The sequence below is a fragment of the Primulina eburnea genome, chromosome 8 (genome assembly GCF_022965805.1).
Source record: "Primulina eburnea isolate SZY01 chromosome 8, ASM2296580v1, whole genome shotgun sequence".
Lineage (NCBI taxonomy): Eukaryota > Viridiplantae > Streptophyta > Magnoliopsida > Lamiales > Gesneriaceae > Primulina > Primulina eburnea.
The window spans coordinates 2,969,956-2,997,638 of record NC_133108.1 but is presented as its reverse complement, the minus strand read 5'-3'; the positions used below and the strand labels follow the sequence as shown (position 1 = coordinate 2,997,638).

The 27,683-nt window shown below is 33.0% G+C and overlaps 3 protein-coding genes across 3 annotated transcripts; 2 read left to right on the top strand and 1 right to left on the bottom strand.

Moving 5' to 3' along the window:
* The first annotated feature begins 7,063 nt into the window (after nucleotides 1-7,063).
* LOC140838425 (anthocyanidin 3-O-glucosyltransferase 2-like) lies at nucleotides 7,064-8,728 on the top strand. Its single transcript, XM_073204718.1, has one exon. The coding sequence runs from the start codon at nucleotides 7,141-7,143 to the stop codon at nucleotides 8,563-8,565; it is 1,425 nt and encodes a 474-aa protein (XP_073060819.1). The 5' UTR covers nucleotides 7,064-7,140; the 3' UTR covers nucleotides 8,566-8,728.
* Nucleotides 8,729-11,463: 2,735 nt separating this feature from the next.
* LOC140838424 (actin-related protein 4-like) lies at nucleotides 11,464-21,330 on the top strand. The gene is made up of 20 exons (XM_073204717.1): nucleotides 11,464-11,605; nucleotides 11,694-11,785; nucleotides 12,470-12,616; nucleotides 12,701-12,774; nucleotides 12,942-13,022; nucleotides 13,432-13,492; nucleotides 13,591-13,640; nucleotides 14,747-14,801; nucleotides 15,762-15,839; nucleotides 15,971-16,024; nucleotides 16,465-16,518; nucleotides 16,591-16,651; nucleotides 17,316-17,367; nucleotides 17,691-17,757; nucleotides 18,797-18,859; nucleotides 18,967-19,029; nucleotides 19,789-19,851; nucleotides 20,339-20,403; nucleotides 20,999-21,067; nucleotides 21,158-21,330. The coding sequence occupies exons 1-20, from the start codon at nucleotides 11,593-11,595 to the stop codon at nucleotides 21,201-21,203; spliced, it is 1,308 nt and encodes a 435-aa protein (XP_073060818.1). The 5' UTR covers nucleotides 11,464-11,592; the 3' UTR covers nucleotides 21,204-21,330.
* A 4,405-nt stretch (nucleotides 21,331-25,735) lies between these two features.
* LOC140838423 (zinc transporter 8-like) lies at nucleotides 25,736-27,198 on the bottom strand. The gene is given in 3 exon segments (XM_073204716.1): nucleotides 25,736-26,248; nucleotides 26,610-27,149; nucleotides 27,151-27,198. Coding segments are annotated over 3 exon segments (1,029 nt in total). The 5' UTR covers nucleotides 27,184-27,198; the 3' UTR covers nucleotides 25,736-25,792.
* Between the last annotated feature and the right edge of the window lie 485 nt (nucleotides 27,199-27,683).

The window sequence follows — 27,683 nt, the reverse complement described above, 5'->3', positions numbered from 1 at the left end:
AATTAATTATCAGTGGAATCTAATTATGTAATACTTTTAACAATTTAGGTATTACATTTTTATTTCAAAGATCTCATCATCAAAGGCCACTCAATATTGACTTCAAATTATATATTTTGACATCATCAAATAATCATATTTGAGTATTTAAATAGTAAAATCAAGTATTTGTGGACTCGTATTAGGTATTATTTATATTAATTTAGGTATCACATTTTTACTTCACGAATGTCATCATCAAAGACCACTCAATATATATTAACTTCAAACTTTATAATTTGACATCCTCAAATAGTTGGATATAAGTATTTAAGGAGTAAAATCAAGTATTTGCGAACTCGCATTAGATATTCTTTGTACTAATTTAGCTATCATATTTTAACTTCATCAATTTAGATACTCTTTGTATCAATGCATCTTCCAAGGAAAGATCTTACGTTGCCTATTCGAATATTCAGTATTTCAAAACATATTGTGAGTATCTTATTCAAGATATCAAGTATTTGCAAACTCAAATTAGATACTTCTCAAATAAAACTAAGTATTTTAGAATTTGAATACTTAGTTGAGAATTGGTTTTTGTTTTTTTTTATTAAATGAGATGAATATGTCATCCAAAAGCATCTTCCAAGAAAAGATAAACACTTGGTGAGCTTACGTTGCATATTCGAATATCTTGTATTCTATTACATTTCATGAGTATCTCATATACTAAATCAAATAATTTTAATCTCAAATTAGGCACTTCTCAAATAAAAATAAGTACTTTAGAATTTCCATGCTTAGTTGAGAATTTGTTTTTTTTTTTCCACAAATTTTTTTTTGAAATGAGATTAATATGTCATACAAATACTTATTCCATGGAAATATCAATACTTGGTGAACTTACGTTGCTTATTCGAATATTCAGTATTTGACAAAAACTTGTGTGAGACGGTCTCACAGGTTGTATTTTGTGAGACGGATCTTTATTTGGGTCATCAATGAAAAAGTATAACTTTTTATGCTAAGAGTATTTCTTTTTATTGTGAATATTGGTAGGGTTGACCCGTCTCATAGATTAAGATCCGTGAGACTGTCTCACATAGGGGTGAGCATTCAGTTAATTCGGTTACCGACCGAATCGAATTAGCCATAATCGAACCGAGCCGAAATATTTATCCATAACCGAACCGACCGAATTAATTTTCATAATTGACGAAAACCGAACCGAATTAAAATCGGTTAATTCGGTCGGTGACCGAATCAACCGATTAGTTTTTTTAAAAAAAATTGTGATTTAACTTTAATTATATATAATTTTTTTTAATACTATAATTTACACAAATGTATAAAAACATAAAATCACACACATCACCAATATATAAGTTTTATTTGAACATAATTATTACATATTATATCGATTTTCAAATTAAAATATTTATAAAAATTGATAAATAAATTTTTTTATTAAATAATAATATTTATTATATCGGTTAATTCGGTTAACCGATTTAAAAATTTTGAAAACCATAGCCGAACCGAATTAACCGATATAACCGATTTTTTTTAATTTGAAAACGAAATAACCGAACCGAATTTCCGAATTGGCTCGGTTCGGTCGGTTAATTCGGTTTAACCGAAATCTTGCTCACCTCTCACTCTCATTATTTTAATACATATTGTGAGCATCTCATATACAAAATCAAGTATTTGCAAACTAAAATTAGATACTTTTCAATTAAAAAATAAGTACTTTAAAATTTTCATGTTTAGTTGAGAATTTTTTTTACTTCACGAATATCACCATCGGTGCCACTTAACATTTACTTCAAATTATATTTTGACATCCTCAAATAATTGGATATGAGTATTTACGGGGTAAAATTTTGTATTTATAGTGTAATGCCCAAGATTTTGATTATTGTAATTCGGAATGATTTGAGATTATTGATTTTGGAACTGATATGATTATAGATGCATTATGCCGAGACCGAATGGGCCAAGTAGATGAATTATACAAAATTGGACAGAACTAGTAGCGCCCGAGCGGTAGTTTTTGACCGCCCGAGCGCCAATGTTCAACAGAAATGTGTCTCGGGCAGAAGATGTGGCGCCCGAGCGGTAGAATATTACCGCCTGAGCGCCAATGCATGATAAGTTTCGAAATCGAGCAGAACATTCAGCGCCCGAGCGGTACTTTCTTACCGCCCGAGCGCCAACGGGGATTCAAGAAAATAGGACACGTTTCTTCAACATGCATGTTGAAGTATAAATATATATACATTAAGTGCATTCTTTCAGAAGAAATGATAAGAATCGAGAAAAGGTTTCTGGAAAAGAGTGAAAAATCTTTACGCCTTTTATGAGAAATCTGCCCGTCCGATTTTGAATCCGACTTCGGTATTGAGTTCCTATCGACGTAGGCTACAACTGGACGTAAGTTTTGCTACGTTTTGATATGTTCTGAAATTATGGTATTGTCAGAATCTGATATGATTCATATATGATGTTCTTGGTATGTTAGACATCATATAATTGAAACTGGATTGAGGAACAGATACCATGTGAAATTGTTATGATTTTTAGAGTTGAGATTGAGGAACAGATACCATGTGAAATTGTTATGATTTTTAGAGTTGAGTTGATTGAGAATTGCTATCAGAATTGAGTTGTTATTGATTATGAGATTTTGGAATTGATATCTGACTGATATGATATGGCTGGATATATTGAGATTATGCCGTTATGTTGTTGAAACAAAATTTGATTGAATTCTGTTTATATCCAGTATTGATTTGAACGGGTATTGATAGTATACTCCTTGATATCGTTATTATCAGATTGAGTATTGACAAGCTTGGGGTTCGAGACTTCGACATTGCCAGAGTATAAAAAAGAAAGATATAAATTAATGTTGTGTCGGGATTGCACAACTCGAGTGAGGTTTGACTCGAGTTTCCCTAAATCACATACTTAGTTTATTACATTGATATTTGTAATTGATGAGATTGATGTTTGTTGTCTATTGATTTATAGCTCTGCATGTATTGACTACTGAGTCGTTTAGTCACCGGCTGATTCGCCTAGTCACCGGCTGATTCGTCTGGTTATTGGCTGATTCGTCTAGTTATTGACTGATTCGTCTAAACTTTGGCTGATTCCCTTAATTACTGGCTGATTCGTCTAGTTATTGGCTGATTCGCTTAATTCTTGACTGATTCGTCAATTCTGCGGCTGTTTCGCCCAGACACTGGATATATGAATTATATCGATGCCGTGTAGGAATTGATTCATTCTTATCGACTGAGACTCGATATAATTATCAATATCCAGACATCGGGATCCCTAGGTTAGAGTTGAGTCGAGTCTGAGACGACGCGTTGTTTGAGTCCAGTCTGAGTCTGAGTGTGATTCTTTGCTTGATATTGTATTATGTTTCTGATTTGATACATGTTATGAATATTTCTTATATGCTTTTTTATATGTTTTTATATGATTGTATGTTTACATTGTTTATACTGGGATTTATTCTCACCGGAGTTATCCGGCTGTTGTCTTGTTTTGTATGTGTGCATGACAACAGGTGAGGCTGGATCAGGGTCAAGAAGAGGATGAGAGAAGACAGTTAGCGTGGAGATCCGGACTTATGAGTATATCTATTATATCACCTGAGATATAGTGAAGAAACAGTAGTTATTATGATTTCTTGTTGTACAGGACTTGTACTTAGATCTGATTAGTGATCTTGTAAATGAAATAAGACTTATTTCATATGCTGCGTACTCTCGTATTTTAGAAAGAAAAAAATTTAGACCCTGTTTATTATAATTGATTAATTATTTCCAGAAAGTGATTAAGAATTGAATTAAGTTCGGGTCCCCACATATAGACTCTGATTATATACTCTTTGTACCAATTTAATTATCACATTTTAACTTCACAAATGACACAATTAAAAGTAGATATTATTGTCTCATGATAATGTCATGATACAACTGACCTGTATCCAGAGGACCGTGATCAATTATCAAACAGATACTAACTATAAACAATCACAATCATATAAGAACTTCCATATTTTTAATGATGTCTCTACAATGATGAACACATATTGTTGAATCTATTTAGCGAACAACACTCATCTTCAATCCCGCCTTTATCAAACTCTCTTTTGAAGACGCATATTGTTCTCTCATGAGAACGTCAACTTCATCTCCTGAAAAATGAATCATGATTCTCATAATATATGTGTAACACTAGTAATTGAAAAGCTCTGAAAACATAAACTACTTTTAAATTTTTTTATTTATTATATCAACTCATTTAATTTGATACATGTTTTTGTGTTATTGTGATATATTTTGTTGTTATTGTAAATTATATAAATAATTCAGTCCGATTTCTACATCATGTTTAAACAACCAACATAAAAATTAAAAAATGAGTGTAATATTCTATATCACTCGTGAGATAAATCATTCAAAAATACATTAGGCGCTTAAACTCTGATTAGTTCGTTGATACTATTTACCCACATAGGAAATAAATACGTAATTAAGTATGAACTCTTTTCAATTAATTTTTTAAAATTCAAATATAAATTTGAAGTTCTTTAAAATATAAATTACATTTAAGAATTTGCATTGATTATATCATTATATTTAATTTCGATTATGATTTTAAGTTGTATGTTACTTTTATATATGTTATGTTTAATACTCTCTATAATACTAAATAAAATATAGTTTTTTTTCTTCATAATATTACGTTTTTCAATTTTTTATAGAGTGTCCGTAAATTGTTGTTATTATTATTTATCTTAATAAAACTTTAAAACATGTATCTTAATTGAAATTTAATATAAATATTTTTAACATGCTCAAAAATAATTACATTTTTAATCAAAATTTATTCATCTAATAAATGACATTTTTTTTTAAATGTTTACTTATTGTTTAAAATTTTGTTGGGTGCAATATTAATTGTTCCTGCTTGATAGATCGATTGAACCGTGGTCTTGAACTGCTGTGCTGTTTAAAAGATTTGAGTTTCATCATTACCACCAGCTATAGCTTTTGATAAACCGGCAAGCGCTCGGTCCTACAAATTTTGATAAACAAATAATTTATGGTTTTTTAAATATTTTTTATTAATAACAATTTAATTTAACCAAGATAAATAAGTTAATTTAACGAAAAATATTGTTATCTTCGTTTAAGTGTTATATCAAATGACATAAATATTTTGATATAATAATTTTTTTATAATATTATTTAATAATTAAATATATCTATTATATTATATCAATAATTTTAAATAATACTTCAAATACCGATTCTTACTAATTTTAATCATTAATTACATAAAATAATATTTCGTACGAGTGAAATACTAATCATCTAAAAAAATAGAGCCAACTAAAAATAGCATCTACCACAAAACATAACAAGCAACACACTGTTGGCGGACTAATAGCGCGTTTGGATTTTGAAGTGTTTTGCTTAAAAGCAATTTTTTTTAATTATTATTTGATATGTGTTTGTATGGTTTTTTTAGTGTTTTAAAAGCACTCAATTAAGCTAAAATTATAGCTTTTCAAAAAGCCCAACTTTGAAACTTTTCTAAAGCTTCTCTTTAATTATAAATTAAAAAATCATATTTTTATCCAAACACAAAAATAACACAACTTTTACTTTATAAAATAATCTAAAAATCCAACTGGAAAACCATATTTTAAAACAAAAAACTTAAAAACAAACGAATTCTGAAAATATTGGCAAAATTTGTGTGAGATAGTCTCACAGATCGTATTTTGTGAGACATATCTCTTATTTGAGTCATCAATGAAAATATATTACTTTTTATGCTAAGAGTATTACTTTTTATTGTGAATATCGATAGGGTTGACTCATCTCACAGATAAAGATTTGTGAGAATATTTGGCTCAATTTTTACGAACATGTATAAAAGCATTTTATCATCTCAGTTCTACTATATAATTCTGATAATATACATAAATTGTAATAACCTTTTTTCAAATAACGTGACAGATATTCGAACATATAATGTATAAGGTTAGAATAATCTATATTATTAAGCGTAATTAAAAAAACTGAATTAAAATTAATTATCAATGCCGGAGTAAAATGACAGGAACCAATTAGCTTCCCTTTTTTTTTTTGCGGGCTTTTATTATCTTTGAGTTTTGAACTAAAGACTTCACCAATTAGTCTCTAATTAATGACCTATTAGTAGGTGGAGCACATGCAAATAAAATATATATTATTTGAAATTAAAAATTATTTGTTGGGTGTAATAATTGTCTCTGTTTGGAAGACTGATCGAACCGTGGTGCTTGAGCAGCTGTGCGATTTAAAAGATTTGAGTTTCCCTATTACCACCAGCTATAGCTTTTGGTAAAGTGGCAATCACTCGGTCTTACAATTAATATCAGAGCCAAGGTCACGGGGTCGATTCTCATTGATTACAAGAAGTGCAATTATTGGGTGTGAGATTGTTGGGTGCAAGAATTGTCCTTGTTTGATAGAGCGATCGAACCGTGGTACTTGAGTGATGTGCGATTTACAAGATTTGAGTTACATCATTATTACCAGCTATAATTTTTACTAAAATGACAACTATTCAGTCTTATATTATTTTGTTATTAAAAAATTTATTTTTCTTTAATTTGAATCTAATTATATATATTTTTTGCTTTCATGTTACCGAAGCGATGACATAAGCCGCATTCCAGAAGGTTTGTCTGTTTGCTCTTTGCAGGCGAGCCGCGTGTAACATTTTAAATTATTCCGATCGCATCAAGTTGTTTATTTTATTAAAGAAATTGTTTTATATACGAATTATTAAATGAGTGATATTATGTACACATCCAAATTTATATATCAATTATATAATATAAAAAACTCAATACAAAAATAAAATTTGTCAAAATTTTGTTGTACATCGAATACAAAATCTTATGATCTAACAAAAAAATCTTAAAATATAATAATTATAAATATAACTATAACGATATATTAGATGGAATATTGTTCTTATTAAATACATGCAGATGGAACTAGCTCGTTCCCGTGACATCAAATACAAATATATAATTCCGATGCATGCATCTCTTGAATTAATCTAGAGATAACAAAAATGGCGGAAAAAACAGTAGAATTGGTGTTCATCCCTTTCCCCGCCCCGAGCCATCTTGCAGCTTTGGTGAAACTGGCAAAGCTCTTGACTGATACAGATGGACGCATTTCAGTTACTATCCTCATCTTGAAGGCACCGATTGACACCAAGATCGAGTTTTTAACAAGGAATTCGAGCCACTCTCGCGTACGGTTCGTACGAATCGTCCCCCATGATGAATCCATAGACCCGGAGTTGATTAAATCTCCCAAAAACCTGATGCTCCGGTTCATTGAAAGCCAGAAGAAAGCTGTCAGGGACACGGTGGCGGAGATGATGGAGGACCCGACGAGAAGGATTGCTGGGTTTGTGCTGGACATGTTCTGCACCACCATGATGCAGGTGGCGGATGAGTTTCGGGTCCCGAGTTATATTTGCTTCACTTGCAGCGCCGCTGTGCTGGGTCTTATGCTTCATTTCCATCGAATTAGCGACGAATTGGGGCCGGAATACGTGGCAGCACAGTACGAGGGTTTGGATTCTGAGGTATCGATTTCGACTTACGCTAACCCTTACCCAGCGAGTGTCTTACCTTCTTCTGTACTTGAAAAAGACGGCGGGTTGTTGAACCATTTCAAGAGGTTTCGGGACTGCAAAGGGATTGTGATAAACACGTTCCTTGAATTGGAATCGCACGCGGTGAAGTCTCTTTTGGCTGATGAAAGCGTCCCAAACATTTACCCTATCGGGCCCATAATTCAGGAAGCAAGTGGTGCTGAACAGAGGGAAGGGCAGGGCGAGATCCTGGAATGGCTGGACCAGCAACCAGATTCTTCCGTTGTTTATCTTTGCTTCGGCACCAACGGTTCCTTCGATAGAGAACAAGTGAAGGAGATTGCCGCAGCTCTTGAAAAGAGTGGACACCGGTTTTTATGGTCCCTTAGGAAGCCTCCTCTAGAGGGAAAATTTGAGATGGTCGGGGAGTACGAAGACCATAAGGAAGTACTGCCGGAGGGATTCCTGCAGCGCACGTCGGGAGTCGGGAAAGTGATTGGGTGGGCACCGCAAATGGCCGTACTATCCCATCGTTCCGTGGGAGGCTTCGTTTCACATTGTGGATGGAACTCGACTTTGGAAAGTATTTGGTGCGGGGTGCCGCTGGCAGCGTGGCCACTTTTTGCAGAGCAGCAAGCTAATGCATTCCAATTCGTTAAAGAGTTTGGGATGGCAGTTGAGATTAAGATGGACTATAAGAAAAACTGTGGTATCATCGTAGGGGCGGAGAAGATCGAGATGGCGATTCGGGAGCTGATGGATTTGGACAACAAAATCCGTGTCAAGGTTGCAGCAATGAAAGATAAGAGTCGGGTCGTTTATGAGAAAGGCGGGTCGTCCCAGGATTTCTTGCAACGTCTGGTTCAAGATTTTGTCGATACGGTGTCTTGAAAGCATCCTATTACCTACAACCATTGAGCATCAGCTTTCAAGATTTGATCTCCTTTTAATCTTTTATGAAGTCAAGTGACATACTGTATTGTTCAATTTCCATCCAAATTGAATATTTACTTTGAGTGTCTGAATGGATTCGAAAACATTACTCGTTGCCCAATCTCATTCAGCAGACTGATACAACATATGCTTTTATACTAATTAATGTAATTTTTGCTTTATGATCAAAACTCTTTATGTGGTATTTGTATACTTACATGACAATCTTTGTTTTATGTATGTGTGTATAGATAAAGTCTTTGAATATATTAAAAGTAATATGAGATATGTCTCTCAATATAAGATCATGAAAATCATTAGGAAACGTATCATATATTCTAAAAACAGGTTCTTAGTCGATTCTTTCACCAAGAATTAGAGCCACTCTTGCGCACGGTTTGTACAAATCGTCCCCCAAGATGATTCTAGGATCTTGCAAGCTCAGATTTGTAGTATAAAATCTGAGACAAACGTATCAGGTCTCCAAAATTTTGGTCATCGCTGTTTTTTTATAATTACCAATATAATATAATATAGTTAATGTATGAGTTCATCTCATAAATTCTGATTAATGAGCAGTAACTTATGATGAAAGTTTGAAGTCTCATGTGTCACTCCAATTCAAGTTGAAGTTGTTCGAAACTTATATTTGATAAACTATGTCACAAGAAAGTCTAAATAATAAAAGATCAAGAAAAAAATAACTGAGAAAATTGATTATGTAAACTCAATCAATATTTTCACTTTCAAAATTGCGAGACGAACAATATTAAAGCGTCCCAAACATTTACCCTATCGGCCCCATGATCCAGGAAGCAAATGGTGAGGAACGGAGGAAAGGGAAAGGCGAGATCCTGGAATGGTTGGACGAGCAACCAGATTATTCCGTTGTTTATATTTGCTTAGGAACCAAACACTGGGGAAAGTGAGTGTTTGGTGCGCTGGATGTATGACCGCTTTATGCAGAGCCACAAGCTAATGTGTTCCAATTCGTCAAAGAGATTCGAATGGCGGTTGACATTAAGATGGACTACATGAAAAATGGTGGTGTCATTGTAGGGGCGGAGGAGACTGGGAAAGTCGATTGGGAGCTGATGGATATGGACAACGAGATCCGAGCTAAGGTTAAAGCTATGAAAGGCCAATTGTTGTTGCATGAATGCTCCGTGAATGCAGCTGTTTCGACACTAATTAATTGGTTCAGTGCTGGTCGAGGTCTCTCACGTGCTTGTGACTTCTTTGTTAACAAAGTGGGTAGGTGGCTGTGGAAATCACTACTGCATAAATCGTTCATCAACCCTAAGAACATGTTCACTATTTGGTTGTTTGCACATTCTAAATTCCTTACTCGAGATAGAGTTGATTTTATTTTAGATAAAGCGTGTATTGTGGCAAAGAAGAATGGGGTTCGTGATTGGCTTAGCATGAAGAAGAACATGAGCTCTCCTAATGCAGTACTCAAAGCGTTCCGGGGAATATGCCGAGGTAACTCCATGATCAATAAGCTCAAACTTATGGCACTTGCAACTACTGTCTATCTGATTTGGAATGCGAGAAATCGAGCGATGTTTGAGAATGAGAAGTCGGATGTTGAAACAATAATCAAGAAACTTAAGATTTTGTGCTTTCGTTGTATACCTAATGCTTTAGATGTGATGAATAACAATTGTGAGTAGTCTTTGTTTTTTTTTACATACAATTTTTCATAGTCTTTGGGATGACCGGTGTAGTTGTACTACGTTAATTAGTTTGTGATTGTCCAAGGAATGCCCATCGTAGTTGTATTATTAATTACATTTTTCACCTATTTTAATGGAATCATTTCATTTTTTTTGGTTCTCATACTAAACTAATGAATTTTGATTACATCCCTACTTATCTTCAAAATTTAACATTCTGAGGTTCCCGATGTAGTTGAGATGGTAGGGTATGACAAGACTTCAAAATTTAACATTCTGAGGTTCCCGATATAGTTGAGATGGTAGGGTATGACAAGACACTTATCAAAAGACCAGTTCGATTCTTCCTGTATCTACGACATTGGCTCTTTGGATTTATACAGAACACACCAAAATTTAACATTTTGTAGACTAAATAAGACTATGATTGAGCACTATTTCAAGCCTATGTTTGTAACCTGCAACTATTATCTTTTTGTATATTTTGAGTAAAAGCAAAAATTTGTGTGAGACGATCTCACGGGTCGTATTTGTGAGACATATTTTTTATTTGAGTTATCCATGAAAAAATATTACTTTTTATACTAAAAGTATTACCTTTTATTGTGAATATCCGTAGGGTTAACCCGGCTCACAGATTAATATCCGTGAGACGGTCTCACATGAGACTCACTCTTGAGTAAATCATCGACTCACACAATAGACAACTTTATTATCAGTCCTTCAATCATCACACAACTTAATATTATATGTTCATCTTATCATGATAACGAGCACAACCAACTTATTTGAACTTCAAAAATTATAAAGATAACATAAATAAGTTGAAATATTAAATCTTCACTTTGTAAATGCAGATAATAATCGCTCAAGGCTCATCCAACAAGTAGAGCTATCCAATAAATTTTTATATCTATTCTAAATTTAAAATAGATTGAACTTTAAATAAGTCACCAAAGTAAAAAAACAACTATTTCATCAAATAAATTATTTTAAAAAAGATGTGGTTGGATATTGAAGTAATCATGAAATATATATAAATAATTATCGAGATGAAACTGGAGTAATTAGATGATTTAATTTAATTTTAATAATTCATATTTTATATTAATAATTAATAATTAATAATTAATTAAAATCGATACATCAAAATATCATATTTAATTCGTTTATATTTATGACCCTTTCTCGTTACCGTTAGGGCTTGATCCTCCAAAACCCCCATCTTGTTTACATTCCTTCTTCCCTTCACTGTAAGCGCGCTCGCTATAACAGAAGAAAAAGAAAGAAAAACGGTGGAAAAATCATGTACGGCGGTGGTAAGTGTGGTTGATTCCTCGCCAGTTCTTATTTATTTAAGGATTATGAATAACTGGGCACGATTTTAGTTCTTGTTGTTTGGTACAGATGAAGTGTCCGCAATAGTGGTGGACTTGGGTTTCCATACCTGCAAAGCTGGTTACGCCGGTGAAGATGCTCCAAAGGCTGTTTTTCCATCGGTGAGCCGGCCAAATCTCTGTTTAGCATGTTTTTGTTCTTCTGAATAATTTTCTGATATTTTTTTCTTTCTTTTATTTTGAAAGTTTTTGTATTGTTCTTGCGGAGTTTCGTGTTTCTGGGTTTTTTTTTTTCAAAGTTGGGAAGTCTTTTGTTTTCTTGAAAGGGGTCGAACAATGGTGCAAAGACTAGGTTTTTTCTTTTAGACCGGAGATGTTACCTTGATTTAGTTGAAAGTGTTAGACTTGGAGGAACAGGAGTAAGTTTGAGGGTTAAAGGGAAAACTTCATTAAATTGCAGCCCAAACACAGGGTTTCCATTTGCTCAGAATTTTACCAACTGAAGTTTATCTTGTACAATTATTCTTTTCCTGAAATGGGTATAGTTTTGGTTGAAAATTGGAAGAAAATTTTTTGATGTCAAAGCCAAATAATGAAGCGATGAAGGGGAGGATGTTGAATAATGCAGACAAAACCTTTTGCCAAAGAAGGGAGTCAAGGGACTTCGATGATGTATAAAGGAGTTAATTGACGAATATTGTCTTAAAAAGGGGTTGCTAGCCTATAAGAGTTTAGGTTTTCAAAATTTTTATAACATGTTTGTATGAATAAATTTACCTGAGTATGCCCTGCCAATTCTTGCATTTTCACTCTATCTTTTTATGAAAATATAATATATTTAATCAGGATGTTGGGTCAATTGACCTAATGGAAGTTGATGATATTGATAATTCAGACAAGAATTCTGGATCTGCTCTAGATTCTAAATCCAAGGGTAAGCGTAAACTTTATGTAGGATCGCAAGACATGGGGTTTCGGAGGGATCACATGGAGGTCAGCGTATTAAATTTATTGTTTAAGATTCAGTCCACATCTTTATAATTTTGTACGCTGATCATAAAAAAGTGATATCATCAGGTATTATCACCCATCAAGGATGGAATAGTTGTTGACTGGGATATGGTTGAAAACATATGGGACCATGCATTGAGGTAGCTGCTGCTTCTTTTTAAAATTTTCTAGATTTCATTTCTCAACCTTTTACAATGATCTTGTGTAAGAGTGTAATTCTGACAGTCTTTTGTTCCTACATGCTGAATATTATTTACTTAACATGTTATGCTCAACACTTCAATCTTAAAATCCTCTTAACTGGCAGGAAATGCCTATTGATTGATCCAAAGGAGCATCCAATGCTACTTGCTGAGCCATGTTTTAATACTCAACTGCAGAGAGAAAAGTAAGCTGAATCTTTTTTTTCATATTGTGGTTACTTTTAGTGCTGTCTATGTTTCTTTCAGATTGAAACAGAATGTTTACTTCGTCCTGTTTCAGTTTAAGCTTCTTCCACTTGATTGTTGGGTAGAGTTGGAAGCCTTTTTATGGCTTCTCACATTTCCTAGTAAACATCATTGTAAAAATTAATTTTCAGATTGTTATCAGTAATCACATTGGCACTGTTATGAAATCAAGTTTTGGAAATGTTATAGCATCGATACTCAAAATTTTATATATGTTATTCCAAATGCTTCACAAGTTACATTCTTCATATTAACATGTGGTAATTCGTAGTAGTTTTATTTGGTCTTACTTTGGCTGATATTTTGTGAGTTTTATCGTGATTGTTAAGTGATTTTTTTGTCTAACAGGTCTGCGGAGATCATGTTTGAGAAATACCAAGTTCCTGCATTATTTTTGGCCAAAAATGCTGTGAGCACCCCCGATTGCTGTCTTGCATGCCCACTATTAACAATTTCTTTTTTCATAATTTGGAATAGAGTTTTAATTCCCTTGTCTGTTGGTGCTAGGTCCTCACGTCTTTTGCATCCGGACGGGCCACCTCTTTAGTCGTTGATAGGTAGGAGTGTATTGCTACTTGTTATACTGATCACAGTTCCATTTATTTCCAAGGTTACGATATGCTTGTGAACCTTCCATTGATAATCGCCTGATATTTACTTCCACCAATTTGAAGCTAAACAGAGGAATTTTCCTTTTTTTTCAAAAAAGACACATAAATTTATTGTTGAGGTATCATAAACTTACAGCCAGTCGCTCTTTTGATGGTTTACGACTGTTATTTTATTTTTTAATTTTTTTCTCCAATGAAAGAGCAGTCTGTGTGCTGATTAGAGTCATAAAACCATGAAATCTTTGTTAATCTGAATTGATCTCCACACTCATCTTAATTCCAAACCTAATTTGGTTGCAAAGTTCCTGAGAAAATTATCGGTTTTTAGTTTTCCATAAATTGCTCTCTTATGCACCATTAGTTACAAGAGCTATTTCGTTCCTGGGAAATGTCATTGATGCGGAGAAATTCTGAATGGAGTGGTCTTTCTCATTTATAAATCAATCTAAACTTGTGGAGTGATGCTAAAATCAGAAGTTCGTTTTCATTCTTATGTTCAAATCAGTCACCGAAAAAGAACATCAATGATTTATAATTCAAAATCTGTATTAGAAAATCTGCAAAGTTTTATCTGTATCTTCCTAAATGTGCCACTCTAGCCTAATGTTGCCAAAATATTATTTTCAGGTCCTTGGTTTTGAATTGACTGGCCTTACTTATTACTCTCCTGTTATTGATGTTTCTATTTTTGCTTAATTTTGACCATTTGTGCTTCTTCCTGCTCAAGTATTTGCTAATCACCTGTCTCAGAGAACTCTGGTTGTTTTCTCATATTCCTTCACACGGAATTTTTTTGGTCTTTCCAACTTCCACAGACCATAGACAATTTTTTTGTACTACTATTCTGTTATTAGAGAAAACTGATTCACTATTTTTGCTTTCAGAATCGTTCCTATAAAACAATTTCTCTTTTTTATAAATTTATTAGACAAGGTATAACCTTGATTCCTTTTACAAAATATAATATTTATCTTTTGTGCTTGTAATGGTTTCCCAGATTTATTATTTGGCACCATCTAGTATTAATTCGTTGCTACTGTTGCTTGTTTCAGTGGTGGAGGATCAACTACTGTGGCACCAGTTCATGATGGATATGTTCTTCAGAAGGTACTTCCTTCTGTGTTAAGTATTTGGTGATACTCATATTATAGGTATTATTGGGTTATTCAATTTCATATACCTTGTTCAGAATCTCTTAGTCAACTTTTTTTGGACAAATTATTTTCTTTGTATATGCCATATTCACAAGAGATTTGTTGTACTTGGAAGTACCTTGTAGATGACATTCATCAATACTAATTCCCTGTCCGTAGCAATTACTTTTGGACATTTGTCAACTCCTAAAATTTTATTGAATCTCTCTAATGCTCAAATGTAATCTTCCTCTTCCTCCTTCTGCATAAACACAAGATTTGAATAAACTAACTTGTGGAAACTTGACATGCCAATGACATCAAGAAGTGGCATATCGTATTTGTTGGTCTTGTACGTGCAATATATAACAAAGACATTAGAGAAATTCTTTGTCAATGTCATTGAGCTCGGGTGTGAGAAAAACAAATGAGTCAAGTGATTATCTTAGTTAAACTTGATATCATAGATGAATCCCCCTTCGCCAAGTTCTTCTAACAAAACTTCAGTCACTGTCCACCCTTTCAATTTCATATACCTTGTTCAGAATCTATTAGTCAACTTTTTATCCCATGGCAGCATTTCCCCCTGCTACATTTTGATTGACTTTTCCTGATCACACATACTACCTAAATACCCCCCTTCCGCCCCCCCCCCCCCCCCCCCACCCCAATGGATATTCTATACGTACGTATACAGGGTTTGATTTTTGGTTTGACTTTCTTCTCTTGGTGGTTTAAAAGGACTGGTTAGTATTCTGGATACTAATTGGCTAAATTAGTATTTTGGATCTCTGGGAGGCTTTCTTTTATTTAATGGGTCATCAAGTTTTAAAAGTCGGTGTCATTCTACTGTTGATGTATTAACTTTTTATTTTGGAATTGGATAAGTTTCCCCATTCTAATTACATATTGTTTTGCTCCACGCTTGACATAGGCTGTGGCAACATCTCCTGTCGGGGGAGAATTTCTCACTGATTGCTTATTGAAAAGCCTGGAACACAAAGGACTTCCTGTAAGGTTTTCCCCTCCATATTAGTTTGCGATTTAACAGAAACTAAACTGGTAGCTACTATTGACATGTACTTTTATTTCTTTTCCATCTGTTCTTTGATTCTTCCTGCTTTCTTATCATCGGAAATGTAGATAAAACCTCGATATGCATTTAAACGGAAGGAAATTCGTCCGGGAGAATTTCAGGTGATCTGTCCTTTATTTATTTGAATTTTTTTGAATAATCCTTCACTTTACTTCTGGTAGGCATTTGGCGTGCTACTTAGGTTTTTATTTCTATTTTAACTGTTAATTGATAGCTTGTTTCTGGTACTGTGATGAAATCTATAAAATTAAAGTACAACATAAATTTTGCACTAGCTCTGTGTTGCACTTGAAGTGTGGATAGATCTGGGAGCCTTTGCTAGCTTGATTCAGACTACTGAAGAATGCTCTCCACTTGTTCAAATATGCCATAATCCTTGGCTGCATTCTGAACGGAAAAATAAACCTAACATATCTTCAACTTAGCTGAAACTTAAACTTCTTGATGGTTTTTGTTTGAATGTTATGCCTACTTCATTGCAGTTGCTGTTGTTGATTTGTTTTCTATGACTGCTTATGACCCTTTCTTTTGGATCTCACAGATTATGGACCTTGACTTCCCAAATACAACAGAAAGCTACAAACTCTATTCTCAGGTGTGTGTTTGATCAGGCTTGTTACTTGCTGGTCCTCCTTCATTTACTTAAAAGAATTTTTATTTGTGACAGAGAGTTATTGTCGGAGATATTAAAGAATGTGTATGCCGAGTGCCGGACACCCCTTATGATGGTTTGTGCTCCTAAATGTATCAAAGTGATTTATTCAGCTAAATATTGTGTTGGCATTTTTTAAATACTTAAATGTAGCTAATATTTGTTTTTGCTATAATTAATTTTACAATTTACCACCAAGACAGGGTAGACTAAATGAATTATTTATACTGAATACAAGTTACTCTCTATCATAACCCTGTAAATGAATCACAATATGACTACTGTTATCTAAGACATGCTGGTATTTTAGTTGTGAATTTGTATAGAAATTTCTCGGTCCAAAAGGAAAAAGTTCCTTTGTCTTTACATGGCCGTGGACATAGAAAATATATAAATTATGATAATGCTATGCACGAGTTCTCTGTACTATCCAATTCCACTGGATTTACAAGACCTGCTGTGAACATTATCATCAGACGAGCCTTAGTCACAACTAGTTGGTGATCAGCTAATATTTTGCATCTTACACCAACTATATTTTTCATGGTATCTAGGAAAAAGACAGAATTTCTTGTGGTCTTCTCTCATTAATCTTACTAATCTTTGTGCCTGATCAGTAAAACGTTTGGCCTTGTGGATGTAATTTATTGACTTGTCCCGTCTATGGCAACTCACATACTATTCTATGATTTGTGTTGGATTAGAAAGTTAAAATTGCTGACCCTTCTCCTTTCTCTCAGAGACTTCATATTCCAACATCCCAATGACACCTTACGAGCTTCCTGATGGACAGTAAGTTTGTCTGTAAGCTATTTTTATTCCTCAATTCTCCATCCTTGAAATTTGGATATAAGATCTCTAATGTGATAGGATTAAGCTACGCCATTCAACTGATGGTTCTTTTCACCTTTCGCGAGAATATATGGTGAAGATTAGCTAGTTCAACTTCAGCATGATTTAACTGTTTATGCATTTATTTTCCTTTTTGAGGAATCAACTAGAATTTGGTCATAATATTTTTTTGTTAAATATAATCATAAATTTGTATGTTCATGTGGTCGATTACTATTTTGTTCTTTTGCTACCAAGTTGTTTAGTTATTTATTTTAATGCAGGACGATTGAAATTGGTGCTGACAGATTCAAAGTTCCTGATGTACTATTCAATCCATCTCTCGTCCAGGTTAGTGCAGGACATCTATAATCTTTGTACCTGTTTTGTGAAGACCCAGTAATGGGATATAGGTTATATTTATCTAGTTATGTGTTTCCGTTGGTGTTTGCTTCACGTTTTTGTTCTGGGATTTTTTTGATACCTTGATACTTGTGTGATATTTGCATGCATTGTACGAGATTGGGGCATCTCTGAAGATTTTTTATTTAATCCATGTTCCTGGATATTTTTTTTATTTTATCATATGATATGATAATCACACATGGCTGATCCTTCTACGAAGGGAAATTGTTACTTCTAAGGTTAAGCTGCAGTTGCGTTACAGAACTTCTACTCCTATAGAACAACCCTCGATCTCTATGAAGCAATTTGGAACAATCAAATCATATCATCTAAGTTTGACCTCTGTTATTAAAAACCCTAAAGCAAATTATTCAGGGCATTGAGGACAAGGCAATCATTCAGTATGAGTCTGGTATACAAGCTCACAGTCTCACACCATGTTGTCCGGCGAGAATGACACTATACTGATATCAAGGAATACTTGTACTTAAAAATGGGTAAGCTGCAACATGAATGCATATCAAGGGACAGTCTACTGTTGTTTCTTTGGGGAGGAAAGTCATTTATTAATGAGAAGTGATTTATATTGAAAGCCTAATATACGTAAAAATTGGAATATTGTCTTGTTATAAGGTGGACAGACTAACAAAGCAAATGAAAAGGAGGGGATGTCACATAATTTATTTTCGGAAATCGATCCACATTCAATACTTTAATTGTGACTAGAGTCATGCCATAAAATTACCATCTGTTTATACATCATGTGCTTTTTTAAGATTGTTTGCTCTTGATTTCTTCTTGATATCCTCCATTTTTTTTGTGTTTTATTTGTTGTGGTCAGAGACGTCCATGTCTTGTGGTTTATAAGAGATTCTTTCTAGTTACGGGATATGCCCTTACAGAATATTTGAATCTTATCTAGTTTATGCTTGACCTTTTTGCTTCTACTTAGCAACTTGTACTGACAATTTGATGCCCATCTTAGACTATACCTGGTATGGAAAATTCTTTAGAGATTGCTTCATCTGTCCGTGGTCTGCCTCAAATGGTAATTACTCTTTTCTTTCACTAAACTTATATTTGTTCTCAATGCTCATTACTGGTTCTTCTTTCATTCCTAGTTTCAGTTAGTTGGTCATTCCTGAAAATTTCCAGGTTATTGAGAGCATAAACAAGTGCGATGTTGACATCCGAAGAGAACTTTTTAGCAGCATTTTGGTACGTGTCTCTTCCTTCTCTTTCCACATTTCAAGTATTCCCAATTCTGAGTGTTCTTGTCTGTTGTGTAGTTGGTAAGAGTTGAATCATGTATCAGCTTCAAATTTATCTCTTTTTTTCCACGTTTTCTGTCCTCTACACTGGTTTGTCCCCAGCTTGGGACCCCTTCCATCTTGTAGATTTGCTCCTCTGCTTGGACGCTAACTTAGTTGGCTGTTTTCTGAAGGACAGTGTCATGTTAATGAAGTAATTTTGTTAAATTTGTTTTGTCATGAACAGATGAAGGTTCTGTCTACATACTTACGGGGAGTGTAAAGGAAATATGTTTTTTGCAATCTACTCTTTTGTATTTGTTATAGGACTTGTGTTTTTTCATTGTTGCTCTTTGTTTGAGTTGGACACTATTATTATTATTATTTATTGATCCATCCCTAATTATTATTATTTTTTAAAGTTCTATAGCAGGATAAGCACAACAGATCCACACTTAACTTTCAAGTTTATGTCAGAAGTTGTATTGGCACAGTTTCTGTGGCTCCCATGTGAAACTTGACACACTTTCAAATATATGTATACAGTAGTCTTACTATTGTAATTTACTTTTTTTCCCCTGCAATAATTTTGGAAAACGGGAACCATAAATTTTAGATTTTAGGAGATTTGATTATTGTAAAAGAAATTTAATACTAAATGACGGTTCCTTGGGCCCAGCCAAACTAAGTTGTAGGGATTTTAATAGAATAATTCTATGTTGTGCAGCTTGCTGGCGGTACTGCATCAATGCAACAGCTGAAAGAACGTCTTGAGAAAGACTTGTTGGAGGTGCCATCTTCTTTATGAACATACATGACTTGTTTTGATGAAATGTTTCTTGTATTATTTGTTGTTGATTGCCAAAGAGCGGTGCTTTTATAAAAGGAGGGCAGGAAGGTGGTCATAGCATTTCCTTATTGAGGATTATACTAGTCTTTGATTAGCAGTTGCTTAGTTTGGTTGCCTCTTGGTCTTATATTTGCTATATGGGTTAGCACAACATATGCTGGTTTTTTCACTTACCCATTGAAATTTGTAAAGATTAAGATAATATATTGACTCCTGTAGTGATGTGTAGGGATAAGCTTAATATAGTGGGAATTTACGGCATTGGTGATGGAGTTGAATTAACATTTCATTCTCATAGTACTATTCGAGTGAATCACTTCAATTTATTGACATTCTATATTACGATAAAGACAGCTACTTGGAATAGTGTGTGGCATCTTTAACGTTTTAAGGAGTGGCTTTTTGATGCTGATTATGTTGTTTCTAGGAATCCCCTCAAGCAGCAAGGGTCAAAGTGTTGGCAAGTGGAAATGCTACTGAAAGGAGATTCAGGTTATGTTTATTTGTGTACCACTGCTCGACAGCATCTTTTGCCTTTGTCGCTCTACTCCTCTTTCACGAGTGAATCAGCTGTATATGCGGTTGTATTCTTGTGTTTCATTGAGTCTTAAACTTTACCATAGTTTATATTATGGACATGTTAGGATTAAATGGTACAAAAATATTGAGTGTACCTATTTTGATATCTCAAGAGTGCCAATCAAAATATTTTCTGTACCGGATTTTTTCGTATCAGTGTCGATGATTAAATAATGATCAAAATATCTGATCTGTGAAATTAAAACGGTCATAATTTGAGAAGTTTTGTTACTAATTGTTTTGAGTATTCTTTGTCAATGCGCCTATGTAAGAGTTGTCTGGAAGTCGCTTTGTTTTAGCTGCTGTCCACTTCGGTTTCTAGAGTAAATTTGTATTTGTCTGGAGCACTTTTGCTTGCCTTAAGAATGCTTTAAGATATTCACTTTCGGAATAGCAAACCTTTGATCTCGAACTTCAGATTTCAAGCTATGTCAAGAAAAAATTCCAATCAAAAAGTGACTTGTGTATTACGACCAAAATTGTTTGCTGACGAGTGTTGTCAATACAGCGTTTGGATCGGGGGGAGCATATTGGCATCTCTTGGTTCCTTTCAGCAAATGTGGTTTTCCAAGTCTGAGTGAGTTCTCGTGCCTTTCAGTCCATACACTTTCTTTACGTATAATATCTTTGTAGCAGATTCATAATTTATATGCTGTGGTGATGACAGGTATGAAGAGCACGGAGCTTCTTACGTTCAACGCAAATGCCCCTAACATGCTCTCATGTTCTACCTGCTAATTTACATGAATGGCAAGATGATTGGCTATATCACTACTTCTGTATCTTGTTATACGTTATATTTAATGTGTTAATGGATCTTCTCGGACGCTTGCAACTTTACTACTATTTCGCTATTTATCTCGTGCTTGGTTTCGTTAATGCTTATCTAAATGCCAACTTTACTACTAGAGCATGGTAATATTTACGTGTCTAATGTAAACTAGTCTATCCCATTATGTGGACAATGAAGGTTTGTGTTCGAGTTTTGGCAGTGGAAATAGTCAAGGTGTGGTGTGTAAATAAATGAAAGTTTATAGAAAGATAATCTAAGAAAGATTTTCATAACTAGTTTTATTCTTTCAATTATAAGAGTTATGTAAATGATTTTTTAATTTATTCCCTGGTTTTCTCATTCCCTAAACTTTCATTGGACTGTCTGAATTCATTGTTGCGCAAAGACTACTAACCAATCACAAGTCTTTTTTACTAACTAAGTTTGAGGAAAAATTAACTAGAAGTTAAATAATTTTAAAGTCAATTGTGTATTAGCTCATTGCATGAAAAACTGACATTTGACTAATTCAATTCTTGAATATTTGGAATGCATGCACTTGTACGTATGATGCACCTTTAATTTGTGTCAAATGTTAATCTATATACCTATAAAAGTGTGGATGATGGGCAAAGTTTTTTGATTGTGATTTTACTACATTGCCCAAAAACTATGCATTGTTTGTATTAATTGCATGGGCATTGGTGAAAAAAATATATAAAATTTAGGGACAAATTTGGGATAATGGATTTGTAATGTATTGATTAAGTATTTAATTGAGGTATTTATTTTTTTGAACTCATTAAACACATGAGGATCATAGTGTTTTTATTTTTTTAATAGAAAATTGTAAAATAAGAAATTTTGAAAATAATATTACATAAAAATTGAATCGATATTCGATAATAAAAAATATATTAGAAAAATAATATTTTCTTCATACATATTTCTTACAAAAAATATTAAAAAGAATATATATTTAACTATTATACTTATAAAAGTACAAAAAGAATAACAAAATTTTCCTTGTAAATTTTCTACCATTCTCATAAATTGTGTATTGTCAGATTAATTGCATGAAAATTACACAATCATTAAATACATAAGGATTAAAATAGTGTTTTTATTTTTTAATAAAAAATTACAACATAAGAATCTTTGAAAATAATGTTACATAAAAATTGAATAAATATTTTATAATAAAAATACATTAGAGAAATAATATTTTCTTGATACATAATTCTTAGAAAAAATATTAAAACAATAGCTTTTTTTAATTTTAAAAAATCATTAAAAATATTAAAAGAATATATATTTAACTATTATACTTATAAAAGTGTAAAAATAATAACAAAGTTTTTCATTGTAAATTTTCTACCATCCCCTTAAATTGTGTGTTGTTAGATTAATTGCATGGAAATTTTCTACATAATTTATGAGAAATCTATGCATTAAAAATGAATATATGTTTGATAATAAAAATATATTTTTTTTATCTATAAACCTACGTAAGTGTAGATAATTGACAATTTTTTCAATTGTCAAAAGATAAAAATGACATCCTCATCAATACAAATCCAAAAATTCAATAAAGATATATTTGTAAATTTCTAATTGTTGTAAGTGTAAAAAAAAATATCAATTTTTTTTATTTATTCCACCTAATATATAATTAATTAGTAGCCTAATTATTCCACATCATATATAATTAATAGTCTAACAATTGCTAAAGAATTATCACTACAATATACATTGATTGTAATAATATATATCACTTCAAGAATAAAATGTAATTCCTAAATTAACTTTCTCAAATAATCCATCTTTATACTAAGTTTAAATATTTTATCCTTTTAATTTTCTTTCTACATGTTATTTTATTATTTTAATGCAATTTTGTAATTATATTTTAGTGTAGTTTCTAAGTAAGTAATAAATTATAGTATCACATGAAGATATAAGAAAAAAATAATTATATATGCAATAGTACAATTACATGATAAGTATATAATAATATAATAATATGAAATTTAATACTAATATATTTTATTATTTTTTAACTAAGAATTGAAAGTAAAGAATTTAATAAATTATTTATTAGAATTTATATCAATAATTATGAATTTTAATATACTAATAATATCATAAAATATGAATCTGATAGAAAAATTAAAATAGTTAGCTATAATAAGAAGTTTAAATATTTTAGTCGCACTTATAAATATATATATTTATATATATATATAAGACAAAGTCTTTTATTGGAATCCTTTTTACAGAGGAAGGAGTGACGTGTGAGTGTTGTACATCCATAAAATTCCCGTGTCTTTACTATTCACAAGTTTTTACATTTTAAACTAGGCAAAAACTTGTATGAAACGGTCTCACGGGTCGTATTTGTGAGACGGATTCCTTATTTGGATCATCCATGAAAAAGTATTACTTTTTATGCTAAGAATATTACTTTTTATTTGAATATGGGTAGGGTTGACCGGTCTCACGAATTAATATCCGTGAGACGGTCTCACATGAGACTAACTCTTCAAACTATATCTTGTTGTTTAGATTGTCAACTGGTTGAAAATATCATTAGAAATATTGAACCGTCTTTCACACTTTTCACGTGGTTAGTATTTATAACCGTTTGAGAAAATCTTTCAACCGTGTAAAAATGATTGAAAACAAATTTTAAAAGCAAATTTTGAGTATTATAGTTTATATTTTATTATCAATTATTATTATTTCGTTAGTTTTGATAATATTTTGACGAGTTAGTCATAAATATTTTAAATTGACAATTATTTGTCCTTAGTGTGCTTCACTTATATAAATTATGATTAATGCATTTATAAAATCCATAATCTGGTTGATTTTTAGGTTATTATACCTTATACGTGGTTCTTTAGGTTATTATACCTTATACGTGGTTCTTAGATATATATATTTTCAAAATTTGTTTCAGTTCAATTCATTCTATATATTATGCTAATTATAATTTATTATATAACATAAAATTAACGACTTGAATTTCAATTTGAGAAACAATTTTGAAAGTAAAGTATATAAGTTCTTAATTAATTTATTCGTCTAATATGACAAAAGACTAAATCAATATAAATAAAAAAATGAATCAAATTATTTTTAAAAAAAATCAAATTTTAATTTTTATTAAATAATTGTGCTTCTTGTTTTATAAATGACACGTAATTTAATGTATCCAAAGACTTCGTTTGTGCTTGCTTCATTTATGTCACATTCTTTTTTTCTCGGAAGAAAATAATTCTCTTCTCTTGTCCTTATTTCTTCCGTCGTGTTCTCTAACCACTAAATTTTAAACCATATATCGCCACACCTGACAGACAAGCAAATATTACCGACAGCAAAGTCAATTTTCGTTTATATTTCTATGATTTCTTTCAAAAAAAAAATTCACATTTGCAATAAATTGATTGTTAAAATCATAAGATAATTTTGTCAATTATCATTTTCAACGAATGTAAAAGGTTTAACTTGTGGATTTTCAAATCAGAAGAGCAGTTTGGTTAACTTGTACCTAATCACTAGTACTATTCAAATTGGACATATATAATCACATCTAAAAGATGGAATTAATTGCTAGGTAACATTATTGGTAGTATATGATTAAGTTTTTTTTTTTTTTTTGGGTATATGATTAAGTTTGGTCTACAGAGCATGTGAAGTATCAATCGTCCTTCTCCCAAGCTGTCAACTTTGTTATGGCCTACCTATCTCTGTGTTCAGATCCCAAGAAGATTGTTTGTGCTTTGACAAAAAATAAGTAAATAATTTTTTTTTTTAACATAAATTCTTTCAAAAGGTTTTTCACTCGACCAGCAAAGAAATTAATGATTAAATAAATCATTAGTTATTTTTGTGAATTACTTTTGCCCTTGTCATGTTTGGGACATTTTTCTTTTGAAGTAATTGTTGGGGGGCCACTTTCAGAGATGAAGTTATCAATCGTCCTTCTCCCGAGCTGTCAACTTTGACTTTGACTTTGAATGCGGACTTTCGAGCCGATTAGCTGCTTGTCGTACGGTTCCTTCTCGACTCAAACGCGTTTTAGATTCTGAAATTTAGATAGATCGATGGGCGTGATTTGCCCACATGGGCAGATTTGCCAGCGTTGATGCAAGCTTCCACTTAACTTCAAGTCCTAGCCTACATATGTTTGTGTTTAGATCTCAAGAAGATTGCGTGTGCTTTGACCAAAAATAAGTTAATAACTAAAACTTGTTTTAAAGGTTGCTAAGCAACTTCCTACTTGATTCAGTGAATTTCTATTCAAGTGGATAAGGAACTAGAAATTGGAACAAGCAGCAACTTCTTATTCAATGGAAAAAGAAAGAAAAAGATCACTCCACCGAAAATCCTCCGGTCAAGTGTCCAAACCAAGAAAACAGTGTGACAGTGTTGTATCAGCTTCAAATTAAAAAAAGAATGGCACCAATGGTAAATAAGATTAAAGAAATTGTATAACCAGCATAAGTTACAAAACATCAGAAAAACTCAAGCCCACTTGGCCAAAAGAGACATAGCTCCAGCACCCAAAAGAAGAGAGACATTTGCTCCTAATTGAAGCTTTCCACTGCTTTGCAATTTGGGACTCATAAAATCAGCAGCAAGAAGATCCACGAGTGCCATGTATATCAAGATCCCTGCAGATGCTGAGTTAAAGCATCCTTGGACAATCAGAGCAGTCGGGCTTGTTTCACTGTAGATGTTGGTTATTCCAATGCCAATTGCAATGCCAACTGGAGTCGTGAGGGAGAAGAATAGACCCATTATTGCGACTGCCCGTGACTTGAACTTTGCCTGTGCAATGCATCCTCCGAGGCCAATGCCTTCAAAGAATTGATGGAATGTCAAAGCAGCAATCAAAGGCCGTATTGTTTTAGGACTTTCCGAAGCACCTAAAGCGATTCCAATTATCACCGAGTGGACTATGATACCCAACTCCAACACCTGATGATTCAAACGTATGGGTAATTCAAAAAACTTGGTAAAATATCGAAGTTTTACGATTGAAGAGTACTCATGGTCAAAATTCAAATTTAATTACGGATAGGAAATTAAGGACTAGACGACTAATGCAAAAAGAAGCTCAAAATCCAAATATTTTTCGAAAGAAATTAAAGGACTCGAGAAGATCATTTCCTGAATTGAAAAACTTGTTAATTATTCTCTAAATATGTAATTTTATCTCGATATATTTATACAAGATGATCGATCGAAAATTATATTGCAAAATAAAAAAAAATTTGATGGAACGTACAGAACCGAAAAGACGTGTACGACTGAAATTTCATACAATCTAATAATATACCTGGGATATTACTCGATGCCGGAGGAGCTCCGTTTCATCAGAATCCGACACCGAAGAAACAGATCCATGTGCATGGCCGTGCGTGGCGTGAGCATGCACCTGAACCATCCCTTCCTCCTCATTCCCAACTTGGGCCGCCGCCTTACCGGCCGACCTGCGCCTGTAATGCGAAGTGGCGTACGTATCCACCATCAACGACCCAATAGCAGAAACCATGGCGATAAAACCCGTGAACGGGAAATCCCCCCACGGTCTCTCGCCGATGCACGGAGACGTCAGGTCCTCGAAAGCGTCCGGTAGAACATGTATAAAACCCGTCGACAGGATCACTCCGGCGGCGAAAGCTTTGACGATGAAGAAGAAGTTCCGATCAGGGCTCAATGCAGGCACCGCTTTTCCAAGAACCGGAAGGCAAACCCCAATTGCACTAGCCACTAATATCGACGCGATTGCCACTAATTTGTATTTTAATGCCAGAGACGTGTTTCGTTCTTCTTCATCGGCCTCACACGTACATTCTGCCATAATAACTATGGGCAGGCAGCGCCATTATCGCAAAGAAAAGGGTCTTCATCTCTGCAGGAAAAAAAGGAAGAACAAGAAGAAGAACCAGAACGGTGGGTTGTGGAAGAAGATCACAGAGGGTTTCTATAGATAAACTCTGGCTTCGGCTTGTTTTTGTTTATAATATATATCGTGCAGCAGCAGAAGTCAAAGGATTTGGAGATATTTTGTGTGCAAATCTCAGAGTCAAATGACATGTAAATAAAGAACAAAGGGTTTACTCGGCAAACTGACAACATAATGTGCTCATTCTTTTCCAACTAAAAATTATTAATTTTTATTATATCTATATTAGGTCACTAATTTTTTATGGGAGGTGGTAAAATATTTTTTAAAATTATTTTTCATATCTTTTTTAAATGGCAAAATATAATACAAACTTAATTAAAACTTCCTTATTTAATTTTTAAATATGTCATCCAAATTAAACTATTCTACTTCTTTTTAATTCAAGTCCTTTTAAAAATAATCACAATCTCAAATCTCTATCTTTCTGATTTATGCTTTTGA

Excerpts from the sequence above, each read along its gene's own strand:
- LOC140838425 (XM_073204718.1), top strand. The coding sequence starts at position 7,141 with ATGGCGGAAAAAACAGTAGAATTGGTGTTCATCCCTTTCCCCGCCCCG.
- LOC140838424 (XM_073204717.1), top strand. Across the intron at positions 16,025-16,464 it reads TTCGTCCGGGAGAATTTCAG|ATTATGGACCTTGACTTCCC; the intron begins GTGATCTGTCCT and ends TGGATCTCACAG. Across the intron at positions 18,860-18,966 it reads TCCGTGGTCTGCCTCAAATG|GTTATTGAGAGCATAAACAA; the intron begins GTAATTACTCTT and ends GAAAATTTCCAG.